Here is a 22,094-nt window from a genome sequence, read left to right as displayed (position 1 = left end):
CTAGCAATCAATGTTTCTAGAGCATTTGATCAAACACTCATGTTTTTGTCCATGAAGCATTGCATTTTCACTGTGATCATGTATGTGGGAACCTTGCAAGCTCTCAAACTAGAAGCACTTCGTATTTAATCTTTATTTGATCACTAATATTGCTCTTTGTTTTAAAAGAATAAATCCAATCAAAAAGGTATCAAACTCCCTAATTTTCATTCTTCTAAGGGATGTTATTATTTATCACCTCTATTCATGTGGAATGTCCAATCATGGTGGGAGTGTATGACATGTTCTCTGAAACTTTAGATTTTCTATTCCAGGTGCTGAGACTATTATTTCAAATAAATTACATGCTTAAATTGCCAATTATTACCTCTATATTTGAATGCCCTTTAATTCTTGGAAACCCAAACACAATTTTCATTGCTTCTACCTTTCATTTCCTTCACATTTATCATTTGAAAGGTTAATAACCATCTTAAAAACATGTATTTTGGACTTGAATATTAACCTTTTTAAAAAAAGTTAGTGGTTAATGGTTAATGGTTTCATTGGGAATACGTGGTTTGACTCCGAAACCTTAACCTTCTTAAAAGGTTAATTTTGCAAACTTATCTTAACCTTTTTATAGAGAGGTTAATGGTTAAGATTTTGAAGTGAAATATGTATTTTGGCAATTGATCTTAACCTTTTTTAAGAGGTTAATGGTTAATGATGCAATTCAAAATATGTATTTTTGGTTCCTTCATTAACCTACAAAATCTTTGGACTCAGAAGCTGGATTTTGAAAATTTGAAGTTTTGTATGGAGCTAGGAATGAGCTGGAGATATTGAAGGGGAATTTGTTTCAAAAACTCTAAGAGGAAATGACTATTTTAATGCTTAAAATGAGGCATATTTTGAAAATAACCATAGCATCAAAAAGGTAGGAATTAAGGAAATTTTGATATCTGGGTAATAGTTGGCTCTATTTGGGGACAAGGACTAACAATGATGAAACTCAAATCTAGAATAACTAGAATAGTGCTTTATCCATTAGGTTGTAGAGTCACTTGAGGAACCACTTTTCAAAAGAGGGAACAAACACCAAAAATGGGACAACAAAAAGAAAAATGAAAAGAAAGACAAACTAATAGGAGCACACCAAAAATGAGACAAATTATATACAAAAAGGTGCTACACTACACCTTTTACTAATGATAATGCTTCAAGTGTTGCCCATTGTATGGTAAGGCCAACTGGGTACCACTTAGGTATGATAAAATAAAGGAATTTTTCCCGGATACCTGTTTGATTTGAAATGGACCTCTCCATAAGGATTCGAATTTTCCATGTAAACCTTTTGGCTCTCTGCACTTATCCCAAAATAGGATGAATCACCTTCCTGGAACACCCTCTATTTAGCTTTTCTATCAAATAACTTCTTTATGCAGGATTGATGTTCTTGTATTCTATCTACAACCACATCTCTCTCCTCTTCTAGTTTGGTCAAATATAATATGCACTTTTCAAGAGCATCTTTGAATTCATAGTTTTCAATAGCTTCTTGTAACTTCAAAATAGATAATTCCAAAGAAAGAGGGAAAACTAGTTCAGTACCATATAGGATTTCAAAGGGAGATAGGTCTTGTTGCTCTCTTCTTTGTGGTACAATCTACCCATAGTGAATCATACAAGTGTTTGTGCCAAGACCTCTAATTAACATCTATCAATTTTCACACAAGGGACATAATATTTTTATTGCTCGATTCTTCTTGACAGTTTCCTTGTGTAAAATAATCCAAGGAGTGAGAGAGAATGATTCCATATTGATAGTAGAAGGTTGATATCTCCTGGGAGGAAATGTTTGTAACATTATCAGTAACAATCTTGTTAGGAACCCCAAACCTAAGCAAAATATTTTGCTTGATAAAACTACGCACCACTTCTAAAGTTGTTTCCTTGAATGGAATGGCCTCTACCCACTTGGTAAAATAATTAGTTGCCATTAAAATGTGAGTATGTCCGATAGTGGATGAAGGATGGATAGGACCAATTAAGTCCAAACCCCATTGTCGAAAGGGTTCTTTGATCAGTATTGTTTTTAGGGGTAGTGCTAATAATTGGACTTTTCCTTAGAAATATTGACATGATTCACACTTCTTGACCCATTCTTCTACTTCTTTGAACATCCCAGGCTAGTAAAAATAGTTTCTCAAAATTTTATAGGCTATGATCAATGCTGAGTAATGACCTCCACATGTTTCATTATGAAACAATTGAAGAACCTCCTTCCTTTGTTTAGAATCTACACATCTCAAGAACATACCATCTATTCCCTTCTTGTACAAAGTGTCACCCAAGATAATGTACTTCATAGATTTCAATTTTAGGGTCCTCTTCTCTTTGGTTGATAGATGAGTTGGGCATTCTCCATATGCTAGAAAATAGGTGATATTTGGAAAACCAATTATTAACATTACTAATGAATTAGAACTAATGGAATTTCTTCTTATGTCTCTTCCTCATTCCTGGGAGATCCTTCTACGATAGCTCTACACAAACCTTTTCCTTTGAGAAGCTTTTTAGGTTTGATATCGAGATCATTTTCTTGTACTTTAGCTATCCAAGAATCCCTTTTGTTCACACTGATCTCCTGTTGTGTTAGAAGAGTCTTCACTACCGAATTGCGAACAAATACCTTGGAGTGAGAGTTCAAGATGTAAAACCTAAATTTTTTCACTACTCTGACTAGAGCATATGTATTCTAACTACTTTAATTCATGTTTCTTAATAGGGACACTCATGGATGCTACTAGGGCCTCAGCATTATCTTTGTTAGATTGAGTGAGTATAACAGATAAGGTGTTCTTAGATGCATAGCAATACAAATGAAAATTTTTAGAAAAAATTGGATAAGAAAGGGTAGGGGCATTAGCAATCACAACCTTGATTTGTTCAAAAGAAGCCCTACCTTCTTTTGTCCATTTAAAATTTGTATTCCTTTCATCATATTCACAATCAACTTCGTAATTTTAGAGAAGTATAGTACAAACCTCCTTATGAAATTTATCTACCCAAAGAAAGACCTGACCCCTAGTTTACTCATGGGAAGTGATAACTATTGGATAACTTTCACTCTCTTAGAGTCTATCTGAATACCCTCTTTGGAAATAATGTGTCCAAGTAATTTTCCTTCTATCACTCCAAATATAGACTTCTTAGGATTTAGCAAGATGTCAAGGTTTCAACTTCGATGCAAGATAGATTCCAAATGATGCACATGGTCTCGTCTATGTTTCAAAAACATTGTAAGATCATCAAGGTACATGACAATGATCTTATTCTTGAGATTTGCAAATGAATAATCCATTGCTCGTTGAAAGGTGGCTCCAACATTTATCAAACCAAAAGGCATAAAATTGTAGGAAAATGTACCCCATGGAGTGGTAAAATTTGTTTTATGATCTTTAGGTACAACACTAATCTAATTATAACCAAAGAAACCATCTAACATTGACATGAGCTCAGAACCATATACCATCTACAAAATATGATCCATGATAGGGAGCCCATAATTATCCTTAAGTGACACCTAATTCAAATTCCAAAAGTTGACACATATTCTTATCTCACCATTATTCTTCCTAACTAGGACGTTATTGGCTACCCATGTTGAATGGTGAATAGGGTAGATAATCTTTGCTTTAAGAATTTTATCAATTTCATTAAATATAGTATCAATGACCTTCGGATTGAATTGCCTTTTTGTTTTCTGAAAGGGAGTTGAACCAGGTTTCAAAGGAATCTGATGTTTAAATTTTCCATTCATGAATTCTTTCAAACCTTCATAACCCCAAGCAAAAACATCTTGGTAGGATTTCAATAGATTTGTGAACTCTCCTTTCTCTTCTGATGACAAATCTTTCCCTATAAGGACCATCTTTGGAATTTCTTTAGAACCAATGTTTACCTTCTTATAACCCAAAGAATTAGAAGATTTAGTATCTTCAGCTTTCTCTTTCCTTTTATCTTCCTTATCAAAAAGACTTTCAAGGGTGACTAACCCTCTTTGAATAACATAACCTTGCAGTTGAATGATCTTAGGATTATCTCCTCATGATCCTTCAAAATCAAATCTAAAAATGGAGGATGTCCCTCAAGAAATGTAATAATTTTCCCATCATCATCAAAGACTTTCCAGTGTCGATCATTATTCAGCACACTGGGTCTATGAATCATCTTTATTGTGTAGATATCTTTGTTGAACTCAAGATGAGGAATACAGAGAGAGGCAAAGACTATGAGACAATCAACTATAGAATTTTGTTCATGAGGGACAGTAGAGAAAGAAAAAGAATCAAAATGCTCAATCTCATCCCACACTCTATTTCTATGTGCCCTCAATCTTGCATCCTTTGGTTGATATTAGTTCCACACCTAGTTAACAACTAATTCTACATCTCCCAATACCTTGAGTTGTTTGATCCCTTTTTCTCTTGCATACTCAAGGCTTAGTAGAAGAGCTTCATATTTTGCAATATTATTAGTGGTTTCAAAAACCAATTTATAAGCTTTCAAGAACTTTTATCCTTTTGGTGATATCAAAACTATGCCGACACCTGAACTAGATGAAGAAGAACTTTCATCAAATTTAATGGACCATAATTCATTGGTCACATTGGCCATAAGGGGCTCAGTTACATCCTCTTCAATAGATTTCATCATATATATTCCATGTTTGGTATCAACATACAATATTTTGGCCCTTGGATCATATAATTTCAAGACTATATATTTAGCTTTAGGTTCAAGATTGAGTTTAACCCTTTTATTTCCAATCAAATAAGGACATAAGACATGTCCATCTTGATTTCACCACTGAGATCTTTGCAAGAACTTCTGCTTAATAGCATCCCATAACTAGCTAGGAAGATATTCAATTTTGACTTCTTTTCGTGATGTGTTGCAAGGGCTACTTGAGCATCTTCTAACTGGCCAACCAGTGGGACTTGTTTCACATCCATAGAAGACACCTTTTTTGATGGTTTGTTTAGAGAGAGTCCTAGAGCATGGGCTACATTTGAAGGCGTAACATTATTAGATGCACTAGAATTAGTGATACAATTACTTAAATTACATCTATCTATATAGAGGGAAACATAGAATGGATCAGGCTTATCTGACAAAGAAGCTAGAACAAATGATTCTTTCTTAGTCATGAGCCCTTTTAGATTATTTTCATCTTCTATAGAAATTCCTGACTCATGGTTGATAGTAATCTTAGCCGAACCTTTTCTTTTACCAATGCATTGAATCAACCATTCTAACTGATGCGGGTTGGATTTTGGGTAGTCTAACTGAGAAATTTGTACTTTGGTCTTCTTACAATGATCAATAAAATCAAAAGAGTCTTCAAAAATGCAAGAATATTTGACTTTATCTGCTTCCTTTGCTTGCAAAGGCTCTTCTAGAGTATGCTTCCGAGATAGAATTTTCTTAGCAGTCTTATCAGAGGCTTTATCCTATGCTTCTTTTCCCCACTTCTCTTCTAATCTTTTTCTCCAATTTTGTGTAGCCACATTGCAAGAATGATTGTTAATATCTTTAACTTTCTCATCATCAGATTCATATTCTAGAAAGTTAATGGAAGAGGTCCCAATAGTAGGTTATGCTACATCTTCAAGGGCCACATATTCTTCTATTTTCTCTACTATTAAATGTATTTGCATGAATCTTGCCATCTAAGGACAACTTGCACCATCATGATCTATCATTAGGTGAAAATCACACATAGCAGCTTGATTAGTAGATGATGCAGGATGCTTGATAGCTAATCTTGGTGTTGGTTGAGGTAGCCATTTAGATTGTTTATTTTGTTGATATGGCATACAATTCCTCCTTGGAATATCTTGATACAAAGGTGGAGGATTGTTGGGGTATTCACTTCTTGATTTGAAACACATCATTAGAAAATTTTTGATATAAAGGGTCACTGATAGTGACAACAGCTTGTTGACCCTTTCTATTTTGCAGATCATGACTCCATTTTCCTAAACTAAGCAAGTCATCCTCCACCTAGATAGCCAAAGTTTATGTGACTACTAGATTAGGAGCTCTTGCTCTTTGTATTTGAAAACTTACACCAGAAGGTTGAGCATTGATGAAGAAAGTCATTTGATTTTCTTCAATGGGTCTTTTGTTGATAGGAATTTGATTTACTGTTTGATCAAAATGAGCAATGAATTCTTGCATTGGTTCATGAATTTCCTTCTTCATTTGAGTTAATTGGGAGAGAAGCAAATGTTCATCTTTGACAGTTTTAAATCTCTTGAAATCTTGAATCAAGGTTTCCCATGAAGTCACTGATTCAGTTGGAAAATAACAAAAACATTCAGTTGCAGCTTCTATGCGTATCTTAACAAAGAAAGAAACATAAACATCTTCATGTTGAATTGCAAGAACCCCACTTGCTATAAAAAATACACTAATGTGTTGATCAGTGGTGACTTTTCCATCACCAGAAAAAATAAGGAAGAATTTTTCAAGAGCCAATGGGCATGCCATATAATTGATTCCCTAAACCTAAGGGATCAATAGCGGCTCTCCATGGGACTAGTGGTTGTGGTGCTTGTTGTGCCATAGTTGGGAGAATGATGTTTAAAGGCCACAAGTTTATGGCTAGAGGTACAAGGGTACTTGGTAAGATTAGAGCTTGAAAGGTCGCAAGAAAAACAATAGCCTTGGGTGGTGAAGATGGCCTACTAAGAGACTTAACCTTTTTCCTCTTCTTAGGAGTAAACGGCTTGAGATCTAACTTCCAAAGGGCTTCAAAATCTTCATCTAGTAGACATTTTTGTCTGTCCACTTAGGTATATGGTTTGTTAGCTAGTTTATTGGTTATTATTTACTTGCCCCTGGATGTGACCAAGATTCTATCTATTTCTTCTTGGGATAACTACTATTCTTTCAATGACTACAATGCTCTGACCAATAGGAGCTCTTCACAAGATTTTCCCAAATTCTTCTTCTTCTTCTTCAAGAACTTCATTTACTTGATGATATTGCTAAGCACTTTGTCTACACCTCCGGGGTAGATTGTTCAAGTCTAAAATAATATCCTCCTCGGTGTCCTAGAAGCCAAGGTTTGGTTGGAGAATAGGAAAAATGTTCTCATGGGGTACCACCACTGTGCTTCATCATAGGTGTTTGTCAACCTTTTCTCATTCAGTCTCCCTAGTAGAGTCACCAAATATCTGTTGGTAAATAGATTTTTCACTTAGAAAATACATGATTTAGCCCAATGGAGTTTATGGCAAATCGATGTCACTAGTAGTTGGATATACCCTTGATATCTGGCCTTCTTCTATGTTTAGAGGGGTAGCTCCCTCGTATGATGTAATTTTAAAGATTTTCAAATAAAGAATCTAAAATTTTAAAGATCAATAGAAAGCCATTCATGAAAAATGCAACACATGACTTCACAACTTTCTTGAGTCAACATAAAATGATAATAAAGGAAATCAAGAATTACACCTGAAAATAATCATTATTACCTTGCTGGTTCATGATTTGTAAGCATTCACACAATACTATGAAAGCATTCACTACAAAAAGAATCAATAGCTTATGTTACAACAATCTATGTTTTAGAACAAGAAATCAAATGCATGTCCCATTTTATTTTCTTGCACCAAGAACATAAATAGAGAAATTTTTGATTTCAAAGGGAAAAGTTGTACATACTTTCCAAAAAAATTCTCTTGATCAAAATTTTAGCATAATGTTCCCTTATTCTAAAGTCCCCCAAAAAGTCCCCCACAAAGCCAAAAAGACTCCTTATCTAGACACAAAGGTTAAGAACTACCTCTTTGTGGTTAATAACTAACTCAGAAATACATAATTTTGGAAAGGTTATTTAACCTCATTAAAATTAACCTATACAAAGAAAACTTCCAAAAACAAAACTTTAGCTAGAATTACTAAGAATGTATACATATCCAATCACTAGTCTTCTAGCTATGAACTCTCTCTATCTGGACATGATTGAGTTATCCTAGAAATTCCTATAAGAATTGATGATGATTATAATTGAATCATAATTGGGAATGAACATGTTCTCCATCTTGAGTTTGGTTGTAAAGTATTTCTCCTGGATCTCTTCTAACTCTTGTTCTAGGCGGAAATGTTGCAATCTTCCAGAGTGACTATGACCAGACTGAGCTTCATCATAGTTTTGGCATCCGATACTTGAGTCTCCATTTCTAAATGAATTTGGATACTAAAAGAATCAAGAAGAAATTGGCAATAAATATGTTGAAGATCATGTACTACCACCCCACTTGTTATAGTAGAAACTAGTTCATTTGCAACTCTTGTTTTCAACTATTCCCATGAAGCTATTAACTTTTCAAACTCAATGATCCCTTTGCTGATATTTATCACCTTCCAATTAATAGTTTTACTCCATATACATGTCTAATTCTCACTTAGATCAACAACAATTTTCTTGAGAACCAGGGTGTTTGTATCTAAACTCACTTAGATCAATAATAATTTTCTCGAGAACTAGGGTGTTTGTATCTAACTTGGCCATTTCTTGTAATTCATCAACTACCTTTTGCCAGGTGACTTTCTACTCTTTGCTTCTTTCTAGCTCTTTAGACATTTCTTGTACTTGTTTGATGGCTTTTCCATATATTTCTTTCACTCTAGTTATGAGCTTGAAGCATCTTCTATCATTTTGTTTATCCAAGCTTCAATCATCATACTATGTGACTTGTGTTTGTTTACTCTTTCAACAACAACATGATCAAGAATACGATCAGGGCCCACTAAAGCTGGTGAAGTAACTACTATCTTTGTATTAGAAGAATCACTAATTGAATTGATGTAAGATCCCAGAATTTAAACTTGCTTTTTGAGTTTCTCCTTGGATCTTTTATCTTTCCTCGCTCTTTGTAATATTTGGGCAACAGTCACTTCAAAATTCTAAAAGTATCTTTCTACAGTAGATGGACCAAGATCAACCTTATCCAGAATGAAATTTGACTCGAATACTGAAAGGAAACTTGGTAAGAAATAATATAACCATTTCCACATAACCCATAATAGATCTAAAATAAACATGGAATTAAAATCCACATGCAAGAGAATAGACAACATACCCACAAAATTGTGACACAAGATATGCCTTAGGAAACCCTCATTGAGGGAAAAACCCAGCCTCCAAAAGCATCCATCACCATGTATTATTCAACAAAAATACCATTGCAATACAACCATGGAAGCCTTCATGGCCATAGCCACAACCGATCAAACTATGTGAACAAGCATGAATCCACACATCCCATGCCATGCTTCCAACCTTCACAAATGCTCCCTTAGCTAACCTATCAAGCCTTGTCCCGCTCGACTCTTGCCTTTCTCACTCTTTTTCTCTCTACAAAAACTACCCTTGTGGCTGCTTATATAGTAGCAAGTCCCACAAAACCACTAAGTGGTATTACATAAACCATGTGCTAAAACCATGTGCTACCTAACTCACTGACCCCACATTTAATATTGGGCATTTAATTCTTTTTCCCAATATTAAATAATTACATGAAATATTATCACAATGTTACAGTACAACTCATCAAGAATATTTCATGGGAATCTTTACATGTTGCACGTCCATCTAGGCACAACATTACATAATAAAATAAAATGATAAAATAACAATATTATGCAATGTGTGCAACACCCATTATCTCAACAATCTCCCACTTGTTGTATACATTGCATAGGGTCAATCTGTAGCCACATAAATGAACAAGGGAACAATCCCTCCTAGCACATCCACTATCATGGATCAAACTACACCAAGTGCTCCATCCTGGTACCCGCAACAAAATCAAAGTATCCATCATCTCAAACATGAATGATCTCACCTCCTATTATGCCACTCCCACTGGACATACATAGAAGCCATCCAAAGAGAAAACCACCCAACCTGTCACATTAGAAGATCATAAAATCCTATACCAACTAAAATTCCAAGAACAAAAACCTAATCCAAAGGTAATCACATGTATCCGTAGTTGTCAAAATATCCATAGCTAAAATAGCACCCACAGCAAGTGCCAAACCCATCCAACTATCCATACCTCAAAGGTATAACAAGTGAATCTCATATCACCAACATATCCAATCTATAACTTGCAATCACAAGCCTCAAGAGCAATACCTACCACATATATATACCAAGAAGCTCCCACTGCAAAAAACCAATCCACTCACAACATCTCAAAGAAGTGAATCCATGTAGTATCAAGGACATCCACAATACATAAACTGATATCTTGCAAGAACAAATCTCATAACAAGTCTCCAATAGTCTCCCAAATTCTCCACAAACAACAGAGGAAAGAGATAAAGAAATAACCATGTCATCTCTCACATGAACAGAAAACGAGTGATCACAATCTCCAACCAATCTCAAATCCAATGTAGGAAAAATTGAACATCCAAGAAGATAACCAAGACCAGAGCAACCATGCAAATCATAACCTGTATCATGTCCTTCTACACACACCTCTAGATGTAAACTATGCAAGTATGATCTCCTCCATAAAACCCCAACAAGAAGCCTCAACAACACCCAAACCATACCATATAACTACTCATGGATGTAAGCCTCTCACAAGAAGATCAAACTCAATAAACCATTCCTAAACCAAAGAAAATGCCCAATATAAAACCATCTCCCAAACTCAACTAGCATAACAACATATGCACATGAAGATAACCAATGCTAAACCATCTCTCAAATGTACCATAGCTCAAGATCCATATCCATGAAAGAAAAGCATAAATATAATGCAACTGAGAGAAACAATGGGCTATACCTCTCAAGTAGCAAACCACCGAGTAGACCAACAGTGGGGAATGAGAATGCTCATCAAGATACCCAAGTCTCCAACCAAGACTCATCTAAGAACAATCTCCTCTCAAGTCCATATCAGGTGACTACCCCTTGGACTTCCTACTGAAACCATCAACCATCCCAATAAATACATCTCTAATCCAAGAGAAATCAGCATCACCACTGTCTCTAAGTATCCATGAGCACTTGTAACCAATCAATCTATTCCAACTCCAAATGCAACATAGCAATATCATGAAGTATCCAGCTTATGATCAATGTACTCAATACCAAAAAACTAAACCAAGATCAATGTCAAAGTTCCAACCATGGCCTCGGGAACATAAACATGACAACATGATCTAACCATCTCAATCAAAGAGATAACATGCTCCATATGAACATACTATAACATGTCACAACTCTAAACACGTATCAAGAGTATACCATGACATAATAATGAAACCATCCTCATACCAAGGATAACATACCAAATAAAAGCATAAACCACACCTTTTCCAAGAACCCTGTGAGTCCTCAAGATGCAACCATCTCCACACACCATGAAGAAAACCATTTCCACATACTAGGAAGAACCATCTCCACACACCATGAAGGTAACAAGTGCACCATGCAAATGTCAAAGATGCTTTTGCAACAATAGGATCTAAGACAAACCTCCAACATCTGCAAACACTCAATAAATATATATTAATGCCAAAAACTCCCACTCAACCGTGGTACGAAGTCACCTATGGCATCACAAACTAGAAACTAATCATGCACTGTCACCCCATCACTGTCACAAGCTCCCACTAAATCATGTATCCAAGCTATCCATGACATAATGATGAAAAACCATCCTCTAACCATGAGAATTAACCAAAGCATCAAATCATCAAAGAACTCAAAGTGTACATCATGAGCTCCTCAAAAGAAATCAAATAACCATGATCCTCAACCAAGAAGATATACCACCATAACTGAATTACAAAATCCAAGCTAATGAACATCAAGGATGTACCTGTATAGCCAATCATGTCATGCCAAAATTCATGATACCATGATCACATCCATGAACTGAGCATCTGGCTCTCAATATGTCGAACTTGTTAGCATAAAATAGTCAACCACAATTCTCCACCATGACTGTACTTGGTAACAACATCTCATCCCTTCTACATGAAGAATAAAATCAGCAAATCATGTGACTCAGGGCATAAACAACCCAAATCCAAGCCACCAATCTGAATATGCATCAATAATGAAAAATCAATGGGCAAAGACAACCCATAACCAAGCTATAAATGCAACCTGTAAGTATAGACCACTTACAACACTACACAACTTGTAGACTCAACAAGTCATCATGCATATCCAAATCTAAACATTGATAACCATATCATCATGAGACCAAACTTGAGTATACAATGACATCAAATCTTAAATTTCCAATGCCATAAACTCACAATGTTACCATAGTCAAAATATATCTATAAACTGTTTAGATCAATATATCACCAAATAAATCATGCCAAACTTGCACCAAATTTGAACCAATGTGTAGAGCTCTCCAAGAGCTTTTTGTTGACTACTCGAAGTCCAAAATCCGACTCCGTATGGCCAAGTTATGCCCTAATTTGTGCTCAAAATAAATAACATCTAACTTTAGGGGTCTTAAAACCTGACAAAATGTCAAAATCATAGAATCAAACCTATACCATGTTGTAGTTCTCTGAATTAGCTTTCCAATGCCTATAAGAACTCTAAAATCTAATATTATGAGAGAAAGTTATGGCCGTTTTACTAAGAGAGTCTTTTTACCATTTTCACTGCGATTTTTCAGTTTTTATTTTTTCAGTGACGAAAATTCCAACGGGATTAAATTTGATGGCCATCATGGGCTGAAAACCAAAAAACTCTTTCATTTCCTCTAAACATGGCCAAACTAGGGCATATTATATATCACAATTTATTGAAATGTTGACCCGAATCCAATGGTGAGGTCTCTTTTTACCCAAGAGGTCATTTATGCAAGCTACCCCCCAAAACCCTTATTTAAATCAAACATCCAAAAAACCCTTTTGTCCAACAATTTCACATGCCCAAATATTTTAACATCTCATCATAACAGCAAATCCAAAACCCTCATATTTGCAATATATCTTGCCCTTTCTTTTATCCTCTCATGCATTCCCATGGATTCAATCTAGGGTTACAATAATAAAACCATAGCTCTGATACCACTTGAAAGGAAACTTGGTAAGAAAGAATATAACCATTTTCACATAACTCATAATAGATTTGAAATAAACACGAAATTAAAATCCACATGCAAGAGAATAGACAACATACCCACAAAATTGTGACACAAGATATACCCTAGGAAACCTTCATTGAGGGAAAAACTCAGCCTCCAAAAGCATCCATCACCATATATTATTTAGCAAAAATACCATTGCAATACAACCATGGAAGCCTTCATGGCCATAGCCACAATCGAGAAAACTATGTGAACAAGCATGAATCCACACATCCCATGCCATGCTTCCAACCTTCACAAATGCTCCCTTGGCTAACCTGTCAAGCCTTGTCCCGCTCGACTCTTGCCTTTCTCACTCTTTTTCTCTCTACAACAACTACCCTTGTGGCTGCTTATATAGTAGCAAGTCCCACAAAACCACTAAGTGGTATTACATAAACCATGTGCTAAAATCATGTGCTACCTAACCCACTGACCCAACATTTAATATTGGGCATTTAATTCTTTTCCCCAATATTAAATAATTGCATAAAATATTATCACAATGTTACAATACAACTCATCAAGAATATTCCATGGAAATCTTTACATGTTGCACATCCATCTAAGCACAACATTACATAATAAAATAACAATATCATGCAATGTGTGCAACACCCATTATCTCAACAGATACTTCATCAGCATTCTTTTTAATTATGGGCTTGGCTATTTCTACGCATATATTTCCTAAAATTTTATCAATGGCCAACCTTGACATCACTTTAGTCTTTTTCAATCTAGAAGGCTTCTGAAGGAAACTAGAGATTACATCAAATGGAGGTGGGATCATCTGAATAAGTTTCTTCTTCTTTCGGAGATTGGTTTGGAACCATGAATGTGTAGTATTTGGAAGTGAAACTTGCATGTCACCTATTATATTTTCAGCAATCATCATTAAATCTTCTGAATTAGATAATTGATTATCCAACTATGTGATGTCTATTAATGATATCTTAGGAGGAGTGAGTCTTGAATGAGTGATTACTATTTCATGAGAGGATGTAACTAGGATGTGTTTTTCAATAGTTTGAGGAGTTCTTTCATCCTTCTCATTAGGTTCATTTCCTTTCTGATTCACTCTAGTAGATTTACCTTTCATTTTTTTCCTTCTTCTTTTGACAGTAAACTTAGCTGCCTGCTTTAGATCTTCATCTTGATCTAGAGCACTCCCATCCAATTGTTGTACTTTCTCACTAGAAGTTGCCTCTAATGACATTCAAGATGATTCTCCTTGATTATCTATTCTCTCTTTACTTTGAAATTCACTAGTCACTTTTTCTACTCTAATTTTACTGACCCAATCTCTTGTTCTTTTAAGGACATAGGCAGTTCTTTCTTTTAGGCTTTTTAACTCCTAAACTAACCAATCAATAGGAGGAAGATCTAGTAATTCAATTTTCTCATAGTAGAAGGGATCAACCAAGGAAACTTCAAAATCATTTATACCTATCACACCAATATCCACCTTGAAGTCTATCATTTGCCTTACAGTAAGCCACATCCAATCTCTCTTCCTGAGTTCAAAATCATTTTTGCAATCCTCCCAAAAGTCCTCTAGAGCGAGAAAGTGACCGAGGCTAGGGTTTAGTTGTAACTCATTAACTCCATAGCCTTCACTATCATAACGGAAATGCATAGTATACTTGGATACAAATTAATTGTGGCAATGAATATCTCTATGTTCTTTGTATCTGATGCAGTCTCATAGCTATAATATCTAATGTCGATAGGGAAAGGTATTTCATCTATTCTTCTATTCTTGTTAAGTTTATTGATTTGACTAATCTACTTGCACATTTCAATTAAGAGCAATTTATCATCGACAAACCTAGGTAGCATTAGGGGATACTTATCATAGGAAACTAATTTGATATAAGTGAACTTCAAAAACTATACGAAAACATTTCCATAGTTTTATTCTTCCATTGCTACTTCCGCCGAAATTTTGAGTCGCATGTTTCCCTGAATTTATCTTACAGTCAACATTGTTAACACATCATTCACCCTTTAAAAATGATGCAGGCTATTGTCATACTATATCTAAGGGAGATTTTTGTAAATAATAGTCGTATCATCATATATACCTTTCGAGTGAAACCCTGGCCAACATTTGGTGCTTGCAATAGTGTAGAAAAGGTACGAAGTCACAAAAATAATTATTTTTTTGGAGTTCCATGAGATACCTATTTAATGAGTCACTAATAATTCAGCCCAATCAATGTGTTGCTTCCCTTCACTGACCATGTTAATAAACAAGAATATCCAACCTTCAAACTCATGTGAATCCCGAAGTCCTATTATTCAATTTAATAGAGTTACCATGTTTGCTACGTCTTCCTTTAACAATGATCTATAGATGGACTTGGCTAGTTGAGATTTCTCTTTCCTTGATTGCAAGAGCGATGACCTAGCAACAGTGTTCAAACAATGAGTTTGATTTTCCATATAGTACTCCTTGATGGTTCTTAAACTAATGTTGGCATATTGCACTCTAGTAGGTAATTGGAAGGAAATGGCAATAGAAATAGGATCCAGAGGGACAATCACTTTATTATTTGATGAAATGACTTCCCTACTATTTATATGATAGGCCTTCATGCATTCCAACACTAGATCAAGACACTACACTAAGATGTGGTGCCTTCTTGCTCGAGCCAGGTCACTTTCCAATATCTTTCAAGCTAAAGGAGTCCTATCCTTGCTCTCAAGAGATGATAAAAAATTTTGAAGGGAAAAAATTCCTAAAATTGTATCACTAATGTCAGGAAGTGTACTTTCTAAAATGGGAGCATAATCTGGCCTTTGATATTTGTATTTCATGGTTCGGCTGTTGATCTTCCTGTTGATTACTTTAGATGTTTTCAATTTCCTCATTGTACTTTGCAAATTAGAGACTTCACAAAACTTATTTGGAGACACTCAAACATCTACTCCATTTGAAAACTCATCCATCAATTCCCATATACTACTATGTAAAAGTGTTAGAGCTAGCTCCAATATTTGGTTCTAATTATTTTAATAACTTTTTATGTATTTGATCAATGCATCATTTAAAGCAACATATATATAAAACTCTGTCTTGATACCTATCTAATTATCAAGTTAATTCACAAAACCATGAGTTGAGGGAAGCTTGCCATTTGGTCAAATAGTTTGATCACATTCTACATGCTCATTCCATCAAACCAATAAAATCTAGTCTGAGATATATGGTGTCTACAAGAGCTTTTTGTTAAATGAATCAGTGTTCATTCTTGATGCATCTGCATTGAGTGTTGTGGATTGGAAGATAAAGGGAGAACTGTAGCTGAGAGTATATATGTTTCTCCAAATAGCTCACATGCTTTGACATGTATACACCTTCTAATCAAATGTAGTCACATACAAAGGAACATAGATGATTTGTTGCATCCACCTCTATTCTAAATACTCTGGCCTTGACCACATGGCCTGTCACATTGGTGGTGAAAGCCATTACTAGCTTCTTTACTTCTTCACATCAATCTAAGACTTAGGAAGCATGTGCTTCGATGATACTATATTTTATTCAAAACTCAAAACTTTTGTCACATGCAGCTTGAACTATCTGATAAAACTCAATTTGTAGGATATGGCAAAGCTAAGCCATTATATAAAACAATTTAGAGACTTTGTATTTGTTAATTATGAATGCTGCTATCTCCTACATAGAAGTGGATGAAGGAAATTCTAGTAGTCAATGTTTCTAGAGCATTTGATCAAACACTTGTGTTTTCATCCATGAAGCTTTACATTTTCATTTTGATCATGTATGTGGGAAACTTGCAAGGTCTCAATCTAGAAGCACTCTATATCTAATCTTTATTTGATCACCAATATTGCTCTTTATTTTAAAAGAATAAATCCAATTAGAAATGCATCGAACTCCCTAATTTTCATCCTTCTACGGGATATTATTTATCACCTCTATTTGTGTGGAATGTCCAATCATGCTAGGGAGTGTACGACATGTTCTTTGAAACTTCAAATTTTCTATTTTAGGTGCTAAGACTATTATGTTAGATAAATTACATGCTTAAATTTCCAGTTATTAAATCTATGTTTGAATGCCCTTCAACTCTTGGAAATCCAAACACAATTGTCATTGCTTCTGCCTTTCATTTCCTTCACCTTTATGATTTGAAAGGTTAATAATTGTCTTAAAAACACATATTCTGGACTTGAATATTAACCTCTTTTTAAAAGGTTAAAGGTTAATGGTCAATGGTTTGGTTGAGAATACATGTTTTGACCCCCAAACCTTAACCTTCTTAAAAGGTTAATTTTTGCAAACTTATCTTAGCCTTTTGATAGAGAGGTTAATGGTTAATATTTTGAGGTGAAATATGTATTTTACCAATTGATCTTAACTATTTTTTAGAGGTTAATGGTTAATGATGCAATTGAAAATACCTATTTTTGGTTACTTCATCAACCTACAACAACTTTGGACTCGGAAGCTTGATTTTGAAAATTCAAAGTGTTGGATGAAGCTGAGAACGAGCCAAAGATATTGAAGGGGAAAATTTCTCAAAAAAATTGAGAGGAAATGACTATTTGAATGCTTAAAACAAGGCATATTTTGAAAGTAACCATAGCATCAAAGAGGTAGGAATTGAGGCAATTTTGATATTCGAGTAACAAACATACATATATCATCATTAAAATAATGATGAACACATGTAATAACTAAGTAACTCAACACATATATCAACTGAGTATGAAATAACATCCAATCAAATTTAGTAACTAAGTTCCGCTAATCATATAATATAATTACAAAATTTCCCTACAAGAATCTAATCTAACAATACAATCATAAAAGTCAACTAGGGGAAGACATTACATCCACTCCCCCTAGACTTAGGCTTACTTTTGGAAGTCTACAAGAATCCAACACTGCAATTCAAGAAGTGAACTAGGGGTAGGCATTACACTCCATATATTCCAAACCAAATGTTTAATTAAAATATGATAGAATTGAGCTAAAAGTATTTTAATTGTGTATCTATTCTAATGGTAGTGATGGAAGTTCTTGATTTGGTACCCGATTGATTTAATATCTACAATTATTGACTTAATATCCTTAATTTTCAAAACATTGCACCAATTATTATATGATTTAAAAGCTTTTAGTAAAACAATGAATACCCATAATTGAATGAAATGTTCCCTTACTTATAAAAAACAACTAGGATTGTGATACCACATCAGCTATTTAAATATGAGTATTCTTTTTGCAGGCATTAGCTAATCTCCAGACAAAATGCACCAAACACAAAAAGAAAGAAAGTCAAACATGATTCTTTTTAAGATTCACAAAAACATAGCCAAATTTTCTCAAAATTTTTGTTTTTTTTTGATATAAAGATCAAATGCTGAAAATTTGAAAAAAATTATTGTGTTTTCATTTTTTTGAAATTTAGTCAATGGTGTAATTTGTAGGGAGGATAGCCACATCCCTTTTTGCATGACTATTGGTCTAACTTTTTATTTGGATTGTTTTTCCATCTTAGTAAAAAAATATGCTAATGTGACATGATAATGTGGATATGAAATTTCAACATAGAATTGTGAGTCCTCCCCCTATGGTGAAAGAAGGGAGAAGAGTTTGCAATAATATGTGTATTAGATTTTTAGTACCAAAGTTCTATGCCATTGATCTAAGTGATAATTTTCTTGTAACTCATCTCCTTTGGTTGGAGAAGGCTGAGAAAAACTAGAGCTTGTTGGAGACATCGAGTAAGCCTCCACTCACAATATCCCAACCAAAACAACTGCATTGACACATAGCTGCACTTGCCAGAGTTAGAATCTAGGTTGCCCAAACTCACCATTAGACTATAAGTGACACAACCTATGTTGGCTTCCTTGGTTTTTCTTAACAGTTTATGTGGGAACATAACAAACACATCTGCAATAGCCAAGTTCCCTATTTGTCTCGTCTATTCTCAAATATATGAGGCCTACCTTCTTGTGAAAAATCAACAAAGAATTTATCATAATTGAAATGAGGAGCCCTCATGTCCTGCAATGTTGGTGCACAAGCATGTTCAAGGTGTGAATGGTGGGTTTTAAGTCATATTCTATCATCTCATCATAGAGTTTAGCAACTTCATCTGGTTTATATAGATCTTCCGTGACACTGATTAGAGCATTGTACATCTGGTTGTCATGAGGAATCCCAAATTTGTACTATTCCATCAAAAGAAATATATGCACTTCTTTTAGTTTCATCTCTCTACTAGCTGCACAATATTTGATGGCAAATTTATCTGTTTTGACAAAACATTATCCATGTTCTTTAGTTTTTCTTTGCACATAGAAATTTCCTTTTGAAGAACTCTTCCAGGAGTGAAAATTTTGCATATTACATTTCCCATTTCACTTACTACTCTTTTTAACTTAATGTTATTTTAGGTTAAGTTTGTATACATTTGTATTTGTGGAAATTATCTTTAAATTCTAAATTCAAACTAGAAGAAATCTTCTCCATTATTATTATATTTATTTTGTGATGTTTGAAGTTCTATTTAAGAATTAATTTTAAACTATTTTAATAAGATATTATCAAATTGGAAGATATATTATTATGTTTTGAACTTGTCTAATCCTATAATAGTTTCTTCCACTTAATCAAACAAAGTTTAGATAAAAAGCTAATATCAGCTTTAGTGTATATATATATAATTTAATTTGATTCTTTTATTGTATTTCACTAGATATTTTTATCAATATATTATTTTTAAAAATTAAAGAATCTACTTGTTGATATATTCTTTGATTGAAAAACTCATAGTTTTACGGAGACAGGAGGAGTCGTGGGAGGTCCGAAGAGTTGATATGTTTGATTGAGAATGTTCGCATAACTACATTTGACCCCGTTAACCAGTTATGGGGAAGACTGCCTCTCGTCCCTACCCAATTTGAATTCTACACATTCTCCAAGTGTGTTTGTGTAAAGCATAAACTGGTTTTATTAGGGTTAAGATATGAGAGCTGCAGAGTGGGTTCAAAGAGGAAGAGAATACCAAACATGACTGTTTTGGTCTTTGATTTTGTGTCTTTCCAGTGGAGCAAAGGTGCAGATGCGCCCACCAGAGAGATCATGTTTGACTTTGTGTGCTGTGCATCTCCTGAGGGAGATGAGATTTATATTGCAGGAGGAAGACAATGTGATTGGAAGAGTACGAGCCAGGCCGCAGTTTACAACGTGGAGAGAGATGAGTGGAAGCTTCTTCCCAACATGCTTCAAAAGGAGTGGCTGTGTTCCTCGGTTTTTATAAAAGGAATGTTGTATGTTGTCAGCTTGTTTGATGACGAGCTTCAGCAGTTTGATCCAGAAAGAGGAGTTTGGTCCACTTTGCCCAACGTCTGGTTTATTCCAGATTGTGTGCATCCCATTGTGGCCGCATTTGGGTGTCTATATTGCTTCTACTGGGATGCTGTGGCACAATTTGACTCTACACAGAATTTGTGGGCAGAAGTTAATGGGCTTCCTTAGCCGCTTGACAGGGTTGATGTTGCGGTGTTTGGGGATGATGGGATTTGCTTGAGTGGGATTGAATCGGACACCAACGATAAAGTTTTCTACATGTATTACCCTCCATTGGAAATAGGGGTTAACACAGGGAGATGTGTTTCTATTGAGATGCCTCAATACTTGTCCCACAGCAAGATCGAATCTTTGGCCACTGTCATGATTTGATTCTGATGCTGAGAGGGGAAACTATTATTTAGTAACTGAAAGTCTTTTCAATATATTTAGTACTTGTACTTGAATAATTTTAAAAAAAATACTCAAAACATGCGTCATCTACAACGTTACATTTCAAAATTAAGAATCAATGTCTATATTTAAAAGCATGCCTATATTTAGAGTCAATCATATTCTACTTCAATATATATAACTTATGAAAAATAATTTAATACGAGTTGCAATTTATTTGAGTAGAGTGTAACAGCAGAATTGGTTGGTAATGAAGTATTTTGAGGTAATTCCAGAAGATTTGGTGAGGAAGATCTTAATGAAAACGTCTTGTGAATCTCTCGCCATTCTGAAGACAGTTTGTAAAAATTGGAAGTTCGTGCTAGAAAATCCCAAGTTTTATGAGGAAAGATTCAGCGAGCATGGGTCTAAGGAGTTGATATGTTTTCTTGGAAATGTAGGTCCTCTGGTAACTATATACGACCCCATTAACAAATCATGGAAAACACTCCCTCCCGTCCCTACCCAATTTCAATTCTACTCATTTTCCAAATGTATCTACGTTAAACAGAAACTACAAGTACACTGCAGGTTTGAAGCACAAAAGACTGGCGAGAAATTATAGGGCCATTTTGATCTTTGATTTGGTGTCTTGTAAATGGCAGAAAGGTGCAGATATATTGCAAGAGGAAGATTTTGCGTTTTGTGCATCTTCTCATGAAAGACTGATTTACGTTGTAGGAGGAAGAATGAATGGTCAAATCACAAGCCAGACTGCAGTTTACAATGTGGACAGAGATGAGTGGAGGCTTCTTCCCAATATGCTTCAAAAGGATTGGTTGTGTTACTCTGTTTTTATGGAAAACATGATGTATGTCATGAGAACATATCATCAGGAGCTTCAGCGATTTGATCCAGAAAGAGAAGTTTGGTCCACTTCGCCCAACATCTGGTTTGTCGAAGATTGTGTTGAGCGCATTGTGCCTGCATTTGGGTGTTTGTATTGCTTTCAGTGGGATGTTGTGACTAAATATGACTCGGTAGAGAATGTGTGGAAGATTGTTGATGATCTTCCTGAGCCTCTTGACAGAATCGATGCTGCGGTGTATGGGGATGGGATTTTCTTGAGCGGGCTTCAATCGGGGACCAACAATGCAGTTTTCTATATCTACCAACCTCCATGA

At 34.9% G+C, this 22,094-nt stretch overlaps 2 protein-coding genes across 2 annotated transcripts in view; both read left to right on the top strand.

Annotated features, from left to right (window-relative positions):
* The window catches only part of LOC149576285 (F-box/kelch-repeat protein At1g80440-like), a 48,424-nt gene extending 27,718 nt beyond the window's left edge, over positions 1-20,706 (top strand). Inside the window, exon 2 of the mRNA XM_089794196.1 lies at positions 20,016-20,706. Within this exon, the coding sequence (XP_089650322.1) occupies positions 20,016-20,706 (691 nt within the window). The remainder of the gene's footprint in view (positions 1-20,015) is intronic.
* Positions 20,707-21,181: 475 nt separating this feature from the next.
* LOC149576284 (F-box/kelch-repeat protein SKIP20-like) lies at positions 21,182-22,094 on the top strand. The gene is made up of 2 exons (XM_089794192.1): positions 21,182-21,379; positions 21,576-22,094. Exons 1-2 carry the CDS (start codon positions 21,182-21,184, stop codon positions 22,092-22,094), a joined length of 717 nt encoding a protein of 238 aa, XP_089650318.1.

The sequence above is a fragment of the Cupressus sempervirens genome, chromosome 1 (genome assembly GCF_028749045.1).
Source record: "Cupressus sempervirens isolate cs-2001-9-10 chromosome 1, ASM2874904v1, whole genome shotgun sequence".
Classification (NCBI taxonomy): Eukaryota; Viridiplantae; Streptophyta; class Pinopsida; order Cupressales; family Cupressaceae; genus Cupressus; species Cupressus sempervirens.
Note: the sequence above shows the minus strand (reverse complement) of the source record. Positions and strands in the feature narration are given on the sequence as shown.

Coding starts and splice junctions, on each gene's coding strand:
- LOC149576284 (XM_089794192.1), top strand. CDS start 21,182: ATGAAGTATTTTGAGGTAATTCCAGAAGATTTGGTGAGGAAGATCTTA. Junction 21,380..21,575: donor TTGGAAATGTAGGTCCTCTG/GTAACTATATAC, acceptor TGTAAATGGCAG/AAAGGTGCAGATATATTGCA.